General features: G+C 32.8%; 2 protein-coding genes and 1 long non-coding RNA gene across 12 annotated transcripts; 2 read left to right on the forward strand and 1 right to left on the reverse strand.

Moving 5' to 3' along the window:
• LOC123228373 lies at nucleotides 1-1,754 on the forward strand. Its single transcript, XR_006504672.1, has 2 exons — nucleotides 1-1,095; nucleotides 1,520-1,754. It is a non-coding gene; the product is annotated as an uncharacterized LOC123228373 (long non-coding RNA).
• A 2,408-nt stretch (nucleotides 1,755-4,162) lies between these two features.
• Nucleotides 4,163-8,634, forward strand: LOC123228109 (BTB/POZ domain and ankyrin repeat-containing protein NPR1-like). Of its 2 annotated transcripts, XM_044653336.1 has the most exons (5): nucleotides 4,163-4,523; nucleotides 5,040-5,594; nucleotides 5,877-6,630; nucleotides 7,151-7,348; nucleotides 8,019-8,634. In XM_044653336.1, exons 2-5 carry the CDS (start codon nucleotides 5,043-5,045, stop codon nucleotides 8,264-8,266), a joined length of 1,752 nt encoding a protein of 583 aa, XP_044509271.1. In that variant the 5' UTR covers nucleotides 4,163-4,523; nucleotides 5,040-5,042; the 3' UTR covers nucleotides 8,267-8,634. The 2 variants fall into 2 exon arrangements, with proteins under 2 accessions (XP_044509271.1, XP_044509270.1); XM_044653335.1 differs by having other exon boundaries at nucleotides 4,163-5,594.
• Nucleotides 8,635-9,680: 1,046 nt separating this feature from the next.
• On the reverse strand, nucleotides 9,681-13,034 carry LOC123226689 (transcription termination factor MTEF18, mitochondrial). Of its 9 annotated transcripts, none has more exons than XR_006504394.1 (4): nucleotides 12,829-13,034; nucleotides 10,898-10,960; nucleotides 10,449-10,578; nucleotides 10,126-10,344 (listed from the first exon to the last, which is right to left on the reverse strand). XR_006504394.1 is itself a non-coding variant. In XM_044651213.1 (2 exons), exon 1 carries the CDS (start codon nucleotides 12,678-12,680, stop codon nucleotides 10,899-10,901), a length of 1,782 nt encoding a protein of 593 aa, XP_044507148.1. In that variant the 5' UTR covers nucleotides 12,681-13,028; the 3' UTR covers nucleotides 9,681-10,034; nucleotide 10,898. The 9 variants fall into 9 exon arrangements, 1 of the variants encoding a protein (XP_044507148.1); XR_006504391.1 differs by having other exon boundaries at nucleotides 10,898-12,395; nucleotides 12,829-13,027; XR_006504392.1 differs by having other exon boundaries at nucleotides 10,898-12,525; nucleotides 12,829-13,027.
• Between the last annotated feature and the right edge of the window lie 1,736 nt (nucleotides 13,035-14,770).

Genomic DNA, 14,770 nt, shown 5'->3' on the forward strand with positions numbered 1-14,770 from the left:
CCATATAGTAGAAGGGAAACAATTTCTTCGGTCTCTAACTTTGGATTGAGGGAGAAATGATGATGAAGAGGTGCAAGGAATAGATGAAGTAGTGGTGTTAGAAGGTTTAAAGCCACACCCAAATCTTAAGAAAATCAATGTGAGATCATTCATGGGTGTTAAACTCTATGATTGGCTTTTGTCTCTTACAAATTTAACTTCAATTAGTATTAAAAATGTAGAAGATGCCAACATATCCCACCATTGGATAGATTGCATGTTTGAAGACTCTGTTTCTTTACCATCTAGATGATTTGGAGTACATTTAAGACAAAGCAAATGAGAGTTCATCCACATTGCCAGCAACATTCTTCCCATCCCTTGAGGAATTAACCCTTTACGATTGTCCTGAATTAAAGGGATGGTGGAGGAAGCATGATTATAATGATACAGAGTTGCCTTCATTTCCTTGTCTTTCCAAATTAGATAACCAGAACTGCCCCAATTTGATGTTCATGCCGCTATAAACATCTTTGGAAGAATTAAAATTGCTCAAGACCAGCCTGAGAAACCATTGCAGCGGACAACGATGATGACGTCGAAGAATAAAGGGGAACCAACAACTTCCTCTTGCTTTTCTACCCCTCTCTCCAATTTAAAGTCGATGCTTATGTTTAAAATTCCTGAAATAAAATCTTCCCAGTGGGTGCAATGCGAAATCTGACTTCTCTTGTGGATTTGAAAATTTTGTCATGTCCAAACATTTCTCAGGTGGATAAGGCATTAAAGTTTCTCCCATCTCTACAAAATTGGAACATTGCATCCCATGAAGAATGTGAGCAAAAATGGGAAGCTATTCATGGTATCAATCTTCGTTATATACCTGATTTCTTTTGAATTCAAAGGAGAGTTCTTCCTAGACAGGTTAATATATACTTCTCTCCAAATTCATCAATCAATCATTCTTAGTGTATTTAACTTTTTTTTCTTATATCTTTTTTAGTAAATACTTGCCCTTGCCCTTTTAATGTCTTCTGTTTCAGTTCCCTTTTATTCTATTTGCAATTGTTTTGCTGCTTCAACAAATCTGCAGATGCAAGAATTATCAACTATCTGGTAATATTTCTTATTCCTGTGCTTACTAGGATGAATAAAAACTTCAAAGATCTGTGTATATATGTTAACTATAATATTTTCTTGGCTATATTTTAGAACGTTTTCTAAGTTCCTTATTATTTAGATAATGTAATGAGTCGTTTACCTTGCAATAGCAAAGCATTGGATAAAGGGTGGATATTAGGGCTAATTAGTAGGGGTGTGCATGGGTTAGAGCTAGATTTGAAGCGAGTTTATTTGAACTCGAAACGAGCCTGAAATGAGTACGAGTACGAACACGAGCTTGGGTTTAGAACAAAAAACTCAGCTTGCTTAAAAAAAAATTATAGTATTTTGAGATGCGACACCATTTTGAGCAAAGTGTTGTTTAACATACATTTTTAGGAAAATTTTCTAAACCTAAACGCAAAACTCTTGCTTGTAGCTGCAGAATCCAGAGTTCAGACTCCGCCTCCTCAATCGTTCACACTTCTCGACGCTGCCTCGTCCAGTTCTCCCATTCAACCGCCGTGATTTTGATGCTGTTGGTTGCTTTTCGTGTTACTTCAGTTTTTCGTTGCATTCCAGTTCCATGTTTCACGTCTTTGGCAACTTTTGGCGTTTGTTCTATGTAAAAAATAAAGATAATAAAAGCAATTTCATAACACACATAAAATTTACATGGTTCGATAATATGTTTACCTTCACAAGTCATTGTTAATTCTGTTTGAACTGATATATTATGAAAACTAGGGTTTCCATTATATATTGTAAACTTGACAAAAAAAAGTTTAGTCCATTTGATGAAACAGGTGTTCTATCTATGAAATACTCATTCTACTCTTCAAGCTTGCTCGTTCTCTAAGGAATAACCTTGCTTCCTTTCCCATTCTACTTCTCACAATATGGATTCTACATACATGCTTGGAATGGCCACTCGGAAGGCTTGATCTCTCTTAGAACAACTAGAATCGTATTGAAAACACTCAACTCAAGACATGCCTCGTTTAATTTGTTTTAAAAATGGGTTTTGTCGTCTCATAACAAAACCCGTTCAATCAATTTAACTAATTTGATATGAAGCATTATATTTTACATGTTGTTCACTTATACATGACATGAATTGATATGTTTTAGGTATTATATTAGGGCAACAAATCATATCACAATTTGCCAACTCTAAGGGTAATAAGGTTAAAATAATAATAAATTATGGAGGATTCAAGGTAGAATCAAAACCCCTAACTCTCAATTCCTTATTTATCTGGTTCGGTTTTTATAATCATATTAGAATTTGCATTGAAGGTATAGTTGACAATTTTCAAGATGATTTATTAACTCGACACAATTTGAAATTAAATTGAATAATGTTAGGGTTGATGCAAGAGTAACCTGAATTAACTTGAATATTTAGAAAAATGTTACTAGTAGAATTTGTTAAAGATAAATTATGGAAATATGGAAAGATAAAATCAAGAGTAATTAAAATCTTTATAAATTGTATATAATTATATCTTTATATAATTGTAATTACTTATATTATTATTGATTTTTTTATAAATATTTTACTTTATTATTTGATAGTGAGAATGTGATTTTGTTATTAAGATTATTGATGTGTTTTGGAGGTCTTTATATGTATTTTTGCAAAATATTATACTGTGTATTTTTTTATTAATAATAAGTTAAAATAATTTAGTGAATAAATTAAAATGCTAAAAATACTTATGAAAGTGAAAACAATAAATAATTTTAAATCAATTTGCATTAGTCGAGCAATCAGAACATTAAAAGGTTGGGTTAGATTTGAAAATGTTTGATATGATTCTAATTTGGATCGAATTCGAATAAAAGATCATTAACTCGAAACATGAATTAATATAATTTAAATATGATTCGATGACACGAACTATCAATAATGTAAATAATAATTATAGTAAAAAAAACAATTAAATACTAAACTATTATACTTATAATGTAAGTCATTATTATACGTATAAAAAAACAATTAATTATGCTCATAATGTAAGTCATTTTTATATTCGTAAAAAAATAATTATCATGCCCATAAATCTTAAACTTCATATTTTTCACATTGACTGAAGATAGAAAAATATACCTTGATTTCATCGTATTTTGTGACATCCTAATCATAAAGAGAATTCGTGAAAAATTTGAAAGATGTTGATTTCTCTCATTTAACCCTTTGACTTAATAATGGATAAAATAACATAAGTTCTTTCTATCTATAAGTTGTTGCTATTAGTCTGTTGTGTATAGTAAAATCTGTAAGTGTTATATGTATTGGTATAAGTATATATAAGGTAGAGAGAGGATCGACTTCTATTTATAAAATTAATAGTAATTTCTCATCAAATATTACACTTTTATAGAGTGACACATTATTTTATTATAAAGAATCATATCTTACTATTAACAAAGAGTGACATCTTTACATTAGTCGATAGAATTTAGATATTAAACTCTTATTAAATATAAATTATTTTATCAAATAAATACTATTATACTTGATAAAATAAACTTTTAATATATCATGTGAGCCATAATTCTTACATTAAGTTTGATTTAAATAAAAAATAGTTTAACTCAAATTTAGTTTAAATTCATTATTCGAATTATTGTTCGAATTCCTAGGTTGAGTTCATGATTTATTGGCAAAATAATGTCTTTTTACCATATAATGAGAAAAATAATATCATTATGTCAATAAAGCCATGGACTCGACCCATAAATATGTGTCACAAATTTGGCCATAAATTTAAATCGTAAATTTAATTGAAACTTTAGTCAAATCAATCCAATTTTCTTCTAACCTAAGTTTAATTCGATTTAAATTTAAACTAAATAAATATATACCAAGCTATATTGGAGCGAGCAAACTTTCAATATTAAACAGATTCGAATTGAATTTAACCCTCATTATTTTCTCCATGTTTTCCAGGGAAAAGCACCAATCAGTTGAGGGCGTGAAGCCAAAAGAATGTCACTGTACAAAAACAAGACGGAGACTAAGACTTTACATTTTTCACTAACATTACGGTTTTTTTTTTTTTTTTGTTTTTAATAAAAGGAAACTCTCTGATTCATCATTGGCACAGTGACGCCATTGTTGACATCACAAGAACCCATCTACGTTTGCTGACACCATCTTTAGCGTCATTTAAACGACTTCATCATCTGCTAACGACTCTCTCTCTCTCTGTCTATCTTTCTTTACTGTTCACTTTGATAGCGTCTAATGAAATTTCCTCTTCACTATTTCTTCACTTCTCTTCTACACGTTTTATTTCTGTTACTTCAACCGACGTCATCCATCTCTTTTACCTTTCCTTTGGTTTGCCATTTTTGTTCCTGGAAATTACCCATTTGCTCTTACCCTCTTGTTTTCTCATCCACGTCATCAAATCAACTTATCCAATTCGATTTCTGTGAGTTTTTGGGTTAAGTTGTTAGGTCGATCTGATTTTTGATTTGGGGTTTCATTTGGCCGTAAAGTTTGTTTAAAAAAAAAAAAACAAATTTGATGGTTTATTTTTTCTGGGTTTTTTCTTATATTTGATTGGTTTGGTAAGTAGTTGAAGGCTTGTTATTCTTTCGTAAAAATGACGCTGCTAATGAATTGTTGATTTTTTTTTTTTTGGTATTTGATACTAATTTTACAAATATAGAGTTTGTGTATAGTGTTAGTATCAATTATGTATAGGTATTTTGCGTTAGTTTCAAATGGTAGATTTTTCATTTCTTGATAAATTTGATCAACCCCAGTTCATATATTTCTAGTATTTAGATTCTGCGGTATAAATAATTAGTGTTATATTTATACATAGGTTTTTGCTATATTTTTTTTGGTAGTGGTGGTTTAGGTATCTTTTCGCTGTAGGAAACCATGAATCATATTTTCCTCAGGCTTGATAATTCTTAATATAGTATTCTTTTATATCCAGTTAATGGCTAATTCAGCTGAACCATCATCTTGTTTGAGCTTAACTTCATCTTCTCATCAATCAAATGGCTCAATTAGTCACAGCATAGCCTCCTCCTCTGCCTCTGAGGCGGCAGGTCTTAGTCTTGAAGTGTTAAGTCTAAGCAAGCTTAGTTCTAGTTTGGAGCAACTGTTGGTTGATTCCACTTGTGATTATAGTGATGCTGAGATAGTTGTTGAGGGTACTGCTGTTGGTGTTCATCGATGCATTTTGGCTGCTAGGAGTAAGTTTTTTCATGAACTATTTAGAAGTGAAAAGGGGACTTCTGATAAAGAAGGAAAACCAAAATATGTCATGACTGAGTTGTTGCCTGTTGGCAAAGTTGGATATGAAGCCTTCTTAATCTTTTTGAGCTATGTATATACCGCGAAGTTGAAACCTTTTCCCATGGAGGTGTCAACCTGTGTTGACGACGGATGTGCTCATGATGCATGTAGACCTGCTATTAATTTTGCTGTGGAGTTGATGTATGCCTCATTTATGTTTCAAATACCGGAGCTGACTTCACTTTTCCAGGTGACTATGCTGCCCTTTCTGGTTGACGTTCACTTATTTTTTCGAATTTTGAAATACATCAAATGTATGCCTTTCATATGGTTTAGTAGTTGTAATGGTGAGATATATTATGTATTTAATTGATTTGTCTGGTTGCTTGTTTACAGTCTATTATTGCTCATTGTGGAAAATAGCAGAATTGTGATAGTAGAATTTTTTTATCCTTTTCCAGATCTGTCAAAACTTATATTTTGCGGACACTGTGAGAAAACATAATAAATTCATAATTTGCTCTTTTTGCAGCGACATCTTCTAAACTTCGTTGGGAAAGCTCTTGTGGAAGATGTTATTCCAATCCTTGTTGTTGCCTTCCATTGTCAATCAAGTCAGCTTATTTCTCAGTGTGTCGAGAGAGTAGCACATTCAGATCTTGAAAATATCTGCATTGAGAAAGAGCTTCCACATGAAGTTGCAGACAACATTACGATGCTCCGTCTTAAGTCTTCTACTGATGACGAAACTAATGTGGAAGCTGTGGACCCATCGCACGAAAAGAGAATCAGGAGAATCCATAAGGCACTAGACTCAGATGATGTTGAACTCGTTAAACTTCTGTTGTCTGAGTCTGATATAACCTTAGATGAAGCCAATGCACTCCATTATGCTGCAGCATACTGTGATGCTAAGGTTTTATCTGAGATTCTTAGCCTTGGTCTGGCTGATGTCAACCTCCGAAATTCTCGTGGATACACAGTTCTTCACATTGGTGCAATGCGAAAGGAGCCTTCAGTGATAGTGTCACTCCTGACAAAAGGAGCATGTGCATCAGATTTGACATTGGATGGGCGGAGTGCTGATACCATCTGTCGGAGGTTGACTAGACCAAAAGATTATCATGCAAAAACGGAGCAGGGTCAGGAAGCAAATAAGGATCGGATATGTGTTGATATTCTAGAGAGAGAAATGAGAAGGAATCCAATGGCTGTGGATGCATCTATCACTTCCAACGCATCTGCTGATGATCTGCACATGAAACTGCTGTACCTAGAAAATAGAGGTACCATTTTCAGTATGATAGTGTTTTATTCTGTTCTCTTGAATGTTATAACATAGTAACTTGTTTTGTTGACCAACATATGCAGTTTTTTTTCTTTTTGGGTATATCTAGGCTGAGGTTTGCTTTGAAATTCAATTATTATCATATGTTTTCTACTCGGTTATATGTTTCAGTCTCAATATCCTTATTCCACTTAGGAGTAATAATTTTTATAGTACATACAGAGGTTGAATGTGCAAAATTGATGTTAATCTCATCCTACTTTGATATCCTTTTGGGCATGCTTGTGAAAAATTGATGTTAATCCTTTTCTTTTATTTTTGGGTTGCATATTTACTTGGTCAGATATGGTGAAAGTTATTCAGTGAATATGATGCAAAGCTTTTGTACTAATGTGATAGACGACAGCCTGGTTATTGTTAAACCTCCAATACAACATGGTCGTGATTGAATCCTACTTGTATGTGTAAAGACATTTTATGCGTAGAAGGTAATTTATAAATATTATTGCACACTGCAGTTGCATTTGCACGATTATTATTCCCTACCGAAGCCAAGCTAGCAATGGACATTGCACATACTGAGTCAACATCTGAGTTTGCTGGTCTCTCTGCATCAAAAGGTTCAAGTGGAAACTTTGGGGAGGTTGACTTAAATGAGACGCCTATAATGCAGAACAAACGATTTCGTTCTAGGATGGAAGCCCTTATAAAAACAGGTAATTCGAAGCTTTAACTTCTGCATGTAAATGCTTATTTTTGCCATGAAGGCAAACTGTTGGGTCATTCTCTTTTATTCCATAAGTATTGCTTCTATCTGAACTGGCCTTCTTGCATACTTTATTTCTGAAGTGGAATGTACAGAATGGGCTTATCAGCCACCATATCTAGGGCAGATAGGGCTAAGAATCTAAGTTTGACTTGAATCAACTGATGAAAGTTATTAATTTCCCAATTACTAGATCCTATTGGTAAGTGGAATTACAGAGTATAAGAGTAGGCAATAATTGAGTTGAATTTAGTTTCAAATTAATTCGACTTGATGAGGTCCGAATCTTGAATAAATAATTTATTGTTCAAGAAAATTTGTGTCAGTATGTAGATTTGTAAATATGCATATGCATGTTTGTATGTGTGAATCATTTAAATATAACAGTTAGCATAGGATAAATCTGAACATATTCTCGTGTTCATTTATGGAACACCTTGGTAAAACTGAGATTGCCTGGGTTTGGGTTTATGCTCAGTAGATTCTTTTTCGGATATTCTACCTTGTTACTAAATGGATGACAAACTGAAATCACTACTGCTTTGCCGGGTACAAAATTTCAATTTTTAACTTCCATGGTTATAGTTTCCCGTGTTTAAACTGTAATGTCCCAATGACAGTGGCAACGGGACGGCGATATTTCCCTCATTGCTCAGAAGTCTTGGATAAATTCATGGATGATGACCTTCCTGATTTATTTTATCTTGAGAGGGGCACCCAACATGAGCAGAAAATCAAGAGAAGGCGCTTCATGGAACTTAAAGAGGATGTTCAGAAGGCATTTAACAAGGACAAGGCCGAGCGATCCGGGTTGTCTTCCTCATCATCAAAGAAAGACAGTATAAATTACCAGCTCAGAAAATTATGATGCCCTGTAAAATTTATCGTTAATAATGGGGGAAAACTCTTTTCTGTATACAACACCCCAGTTGAGATTTAAGCCAGCGAAATGATCTTATACTTATGACAGCTTATCAGAAAATCATCTTCAGTTTATTGTGAGGAGACATTCATATAGGAAAACTGCTACTGGGTTTATTTACATGAATTTTTGCAGAAGTTTGTTCTTGGTAGAAGTTAGATTAGGGAAGATAATCCTAGAACATGGACAAGGTGTTTTGTTAATGTTGTTGAAAATTTGACAGCATGTTGGAAGATTAATCATATATTTGTAAATTGCACTTGTTGATTGAAATCGAATTCTATATCGTATCGCGGTTTGATTGGTTTGTATAAGTTTGTCTATTTATATAAAAAAGTTTGTATACGAAGTATTATTTATTGAATAAATTTTTGTTTGTTTTTGTTTCGTTTTGACTTTTTTTTTTTTTTTGGTGTTTTGGAGAGCCAAATGGGCAGAATTTACCCTTTGCGTCTTTTTCTTTTTCTTTTTCCTTTTCCTCTTCTTATTTTCAAATAAACTTTTTGGAACTTAAAGAGTAAACAATGATTCATGATGCTCTTATGGTATGCAAATAAAGGTTTTAGTTTTTAGTTGCACAATTATTATATCCCTCTTATAATTATTAAAAGCCTTTGAAAATTATTTAAAAATCTCTCGATAAAAATATAAAATTTCTTTTAATAGGAGTTGGGTTAAATTCGATTTATATTAAACTCAAATAAGATTTTATTCAAAATTTTCTTTTTTTTTCTTGGGATTCACTCTATATTAGTCAAACTCAAATACTTTATTAAGTTTGAACTCAATTTGTTTAATTTAATTTAAGATATTTGTCCTACAATCTTAAATAAATCTATTAAAAAATAACAAATATTATAACACCAATGAAGTTTGGATCATTTGACTAGTTTCTAAATTTGACTTATATTTTGAGCTAAATGACTTTTAGCCCTTGAATTTTGTAGCTCCAAAATGGGATATGGGAACATAGATTTGCAGTAATGGCAGTAATTAATTATATCTAGAATTTCGACATTTTCTTGGAATCTAGCATCTGGAAAAAGTAAAACAATATCTAAAATTCCTTATTTCAATCCCATTAGAGGCTAAAATATTGTCAGAATTGATTCCCTCTGTTGTTAGAGTAGAAACGATGGATCACCCTTATCAGTATTTTCAATTAACTAGGAGGAAAAATCTCTTTTTTTTTTTTTTTTTTCTTTTTAAATAATACCAGCTACATTTTATCGCACTCTAAAAGGAGGGGAAAAAAAACAGCCATGCTATATTCCTCCTATATATTTTTCATCAGCATTTGAGTTTTGTTTCCTTTTCTTAAAATAACTACTTTGTATAGATACCGTAAACTAAAACCAAATTGATCTCAAGCAAGGATTAGCTAAAACTCAGCACATATTCAAAACAACCAACTTAAGTTTAAGCTAAACTTAATTAGCTGGTGAACAATGACACTGAAAAAGAAGACGATCAATCAACAGAGATAAAAAAATCGTTAGAAAAGACGTTAGAGAAAAAGAGCTCTGATACAACAAATCTAATGAGTTCTTGAACTCAAGTCAAGCTGTTGAGCTAAATCTTTAGCCGGAATTCGACTAGCTCAAGCCAAATATAGATTCAAGCCCAAGTTAGTTAGGCATTGTGAGCCCATGCCCACAACAGACAATAAATACCGAACTTGAATTTGATGAAGTTGAACCCTTCTCTCTTCTATCTATTGAAATGAGAAGCAAAAAGAAAAGAGGTGTTAAAACTCAAAAATGAACCAAATCAACCATTAAAGTGAATAAGAGGAAATTTAGGGCTGAAGCCAAAGATATTCTATTTGAATATTACTAATACAAGATAACTTTGAAATTCTGGATGTGGCTCAACTCAAGTATCCATATCCTCTAAAGAGCTGAATGATACAAGAATTGACTTATTGTTTTAGATCTAAATTACATCAAAATTTGTTATTGTTTATAGGACCAAATAATTGGTCAGTGAGATTCCGAATAAATTTACTGCCTGTTGTAGCAACCCTGAAAAAAACAATAAATCTATTCATTTCCTTCAATCACATAGTAGAAATCTCGAAACATTTTAAGAACTAGCTTTCTATTCTGTTAAATGTAAATAAACCAACCTCTAAATCTTCACTTTTCACTAAGAAATTTCTAAAATTCTGTTGCATGCTGCTATTACCACCATCCTGATACAAGAACTTGTTACGAATGTATTCAGTTTTCCTCCATTTTTTCAAGGACATATTAAGCCTGAAAATGACAACAAGAAATTACTGCAAATGCCTCTGGAAACAAACTTGATTCAAAAACTTCAATACCTAGGATGATAAATTAATGGTACCAATTCAGTTTTTATGCTGTTACTAAACACAACTGATATATTTAAATTGTCCAAATTGCATGCTAAACTACAAAACTATGGGAGATGTTATAGCAAGTATTTGAGAAGATGAGGTTCAACGATCACATTGGAGTTTAAATAATGGTCAGCAATTCAGACTTACATAGCCCTAACAGACTTAATTTGAGTTTCTCAAAGAAGTACAGAAAAATAAAGTATAGACTTCACCTCAGCTTGAATTTGATGATTTCTTTATATTTTCCCAGATGGCTGGACCTTCAGGATGGACATCTACAAAATATTTTTCAAATCTTGCATCAGAACATGCAAGGATAGTGCTTAAAGATAATGTGGGCTTAGCTGCACCCCTCTCCCTCAGCCACATATACATTGTAAATCTATGATTAATCCTCTCCAAATCATAACATAAATATGATGGAAATGCCACTACAGACTCAATTGGATACCCTAAATAGTTCTTTAAGAAATCCATCTTCTTTTCAATCACTTCCTTGCTCTGGTTAAGCACCATTGGCGCATGTTTAATTATCCTTCTGAGAATATTGATGTCCAATCCGGCTTCCAACAGGCAGTCAAATCTCTCCTGTAGTTGGTCCCCTCTTCCTCGAAACTGTTTCAAAGCTTTTGTCATCTCTTCTGAGTTTTCCACATACCCCAATCCCACCAAGAATGCTGTTTTCTTCCGATGTTTAGTAGGGTTTTGGAGTTCTTCCTGCTCATAAATTTTAATTTTCGTTTTAGAGGCCAAATGGAATAATTTCGTTGGCTCATCTTTTATAATTTGACATAAATCATCTTTCTCAACTTTTAAACTTCTGCAAACACTTCTAGGTGCTTTAAGAGAACATGAACCCATAAGTTCTGCATGCTTGGACACTATATTTGCAATGTCTTCAATTCTCATTCCAATCTCAACCATGAATCCCACAGCCTGCAAGAGATTCTTTGTACATTTACCAGACAATAGTTGTGGGTTTTGCATAAACATATGATAGATTTGATTCATCTTCAAACCCAATTTGAGTAACCGGCCAAACAACACATAAACCTTCCGCCCAGAACCTTCAAAGACTATCCCTGGATTTGTTTTGAATAGGTTATAAAGCCGCACCTCGCTATAACCCACTTTCTCAAGAAATTCCATTGTGTCAACCGTTCGATTCCAGTTGTATGTGCCCTTACCATATAAGTATCCTCCAATCCAATCATTCTTGAATCCTAGACCTTTTAATTTTTCAAGAACCTTAACGAATTCACCATCAACATCACCAATCAACAGTGTTGGGCAACAACTGACAAGCTTAACAACTGTGCTTCTACTTAGACCCAAATTTTCATAAGCCTGAAGTTTCAAAGTTAAGATTCCACAATCATAACTGAATATCCCTCTTGCTTCCTTATACATCTTTCCCATCTTATTACGAGGAATTCCATAGCCCCACAACACATGATAGTTCTCAAGCATTAAATCATCATCACTCAAATACATTAACTGCTGTGGAAGAATCGAGGAGATCTCTAATGGACTCAAACCCAAGCTCTCTAAAAAGGGTTCAAACTCATTAATTGGATTGTATCTGAGGAACCTGGCTAAAGACCGAGTCACATCCTTCTCGGCATCAATCTTGGATAACAAAGTCTGAATAAAATATGGTGAATTCTTGCTGATATGCTCAGCGTCCATAGGGCTTAAGCTCCTAGTATTCTGCAAGTAATCAAACAACACATCTTGAGCCTCAGTTCTAGCCAGCCGAGAACTTCGGTTGGAAATAGGAGAAACGGGCAACTGAGTTGACTCATTGAGACTGACTTTTGTAAAGTGTGTCACTCCGGAACTACAAAAGGTTCGAAATTTAACTGAACTGAAATATGGGAGTTGCATCACAACAATTTTTTCATTGAAAGCAGAAGAAATGGGAACAATCTGACTGAATTGGCGAATCATCTTAAATAATTCGAATACCCTATTGCGGATTCCGGGTAATATCATGGCAAGCAATGAAATTCAATGAACTAAACGATAAACACGAGCAAATTCTATGTGAGTAATTTTTTTCCAAATGCTAATAAAAACTGTAATTTAAATAGCTGAACTAAGAACATATAGAACAAGAGTGAGAAAAATTCAAGTTTCTTACCCACAGACAAAAACTGATGATTCTGCTCAGAACAAGAAGCAGCTTCAAGTTATTGTCTAATTGAGTTTTTTCTTTTTTAATTTCTCTCCGTTTTGGTAGGGCTCATCTTCTCACGGCTTGATTAACAAAACCCTAGGAGATGGGTTAAACCCTAATTTGCAAATTGGGTTTTCATTTATAAGATTCCCCAGCGGGATTTGGGAAGAGTCTACAAGTTTGGTACTTTTAAGTTGTAGCCAAAGTTAAACCTATTAGACAAAAATACCCCTAACAAAATTTAGAATCCTACATCGCACGACAGAGAAGTTTGTTTGGTTCATTCTCGGGCACGTTTCAGCTGGTTCATCCTAGCTAGGTACGAGCCTTATCTCAAAGAAACCCAAGAAATAATATTTCATAAAACTATTTATATATACTTAACATGTAATGATATATTATTTATATATTTAAGTATATACATAAAAATAATTTTGAAAATCGAATTAGATTGATTGGTCTAATTAGTTGAATTGTTACTCATTAAACAAAACAAAAACGATTTGTGAAAAAATCGTTTTAACAATTGGATCATGATTCAACCGCTCAAACCATCGTGGTTTGCAACTTGATAGGTAAGGTTAGATTCGAACCGAATTAGCTCAAACTCAGTTTGACTCGAATCCAACCCTGATAGGATAAAAACCGAGTCAAAATCAATTATTAATGTTAGCTAAAAAAAAGTCAATATTTTTTAAATTAAGACTTGAACATCTAATCAATCAATTTAAAGTAATATGTTATTGGGTAAATTTATTTTTTCATTAAAATAATTCAAACTATATATATTTAATGATTATTATATAAAATTATTTTAAATATTATTTTTAAATTTAATTTAAACAGTTCAGTAATTTTGGCTAATAATTAATCAATCTGATTTCCAGTTTGACTAAATTGTCCTCTCATTAATCTATGTCTAAATCGATTCATTATGGTACATTGTTTAATAAACGGTAATCAAACTTGTTTGATTCGATTCTATAAAATAAATAGATATGAATATCTTTAAAAGACTTGTGAACCTAAATGAGATATTTGTTACATCTACGTGGTTTAATATATTTCTCATATATCTTATTAGAATCTTAATTCAAAGCAGATAATTTCTACTTAATTAAATTAAAGATTTGACCATGGTTGATATTCGATAAGTCGAAGACTACGAATATCTAATGCATTCTTATGGTAATGCAAATTTTTTTTTGAAATATCATTTATTTATTATAATTTATTTCTTTTTGAATATTAAAATCACACTTGAATTATAATGACCTAATATGAACCCAATCCTTTTCTGGCTCGATTATGATTCTTATTCCAATTAAGAGTTGAGGCACTTGGGAACCAAGAGCAGGGCTGGATTCGAGTCGAGCTGAGCTTGACTCGTAGTCAGCTCAAGCTCGACTCGGTTTATTTATACTCGATTCGAGCTCAACTCGGTTCGGCTCGAGTTCGACTCATTTTTGGTTCGGTTTGACTCATTTTTTGTATCAAAACGACATCATTTTTAATATATATGGATCAAAATGACGTCGTTTTGTATAAAAAATTTTAAAAAAAAAATCTACCTAGCCAATCCGAGCCAGCTCAAGCTCGGTTCGAGCTCGATCGAGCCGAGCAGAGCCCTGCCCGTTTTGGGCTCGAACCGAGCCTAGCCGAGCTCGAGCTTGAGCTAGCTCGGCTCGAGTCCAGCCCTAACCAAGAGAGGTCATTTAGCAACCCAATTTAAAGTTTTGTTGGCCCCAAAACTTATATTATATTGCAATTATGACACAATAATACTTCATGAATTAATAAAACAAATACTATGAGGTACTAACAATTAAAGTTGAATTCGAATCAAATCCAAATATGAATTAGTTTGTATTTAATTTACACATTAAATAATTAATGAAGATATCAT

This window comes from Mangifera indica, chromosome 10, assembly GCF_011075055.1.
Source record: "Mangifera indica cultivar Alphonso chromosome 10, CATAS_Mindica_2.1, whole genome shotgun sequence".
Lineage (NCBI taxonomy): Eukaryota > Viridiplantae > Streptophyta > Magnoliopsida > Sapindales > Anacardiaceae > Mangifera > Mangifera indica.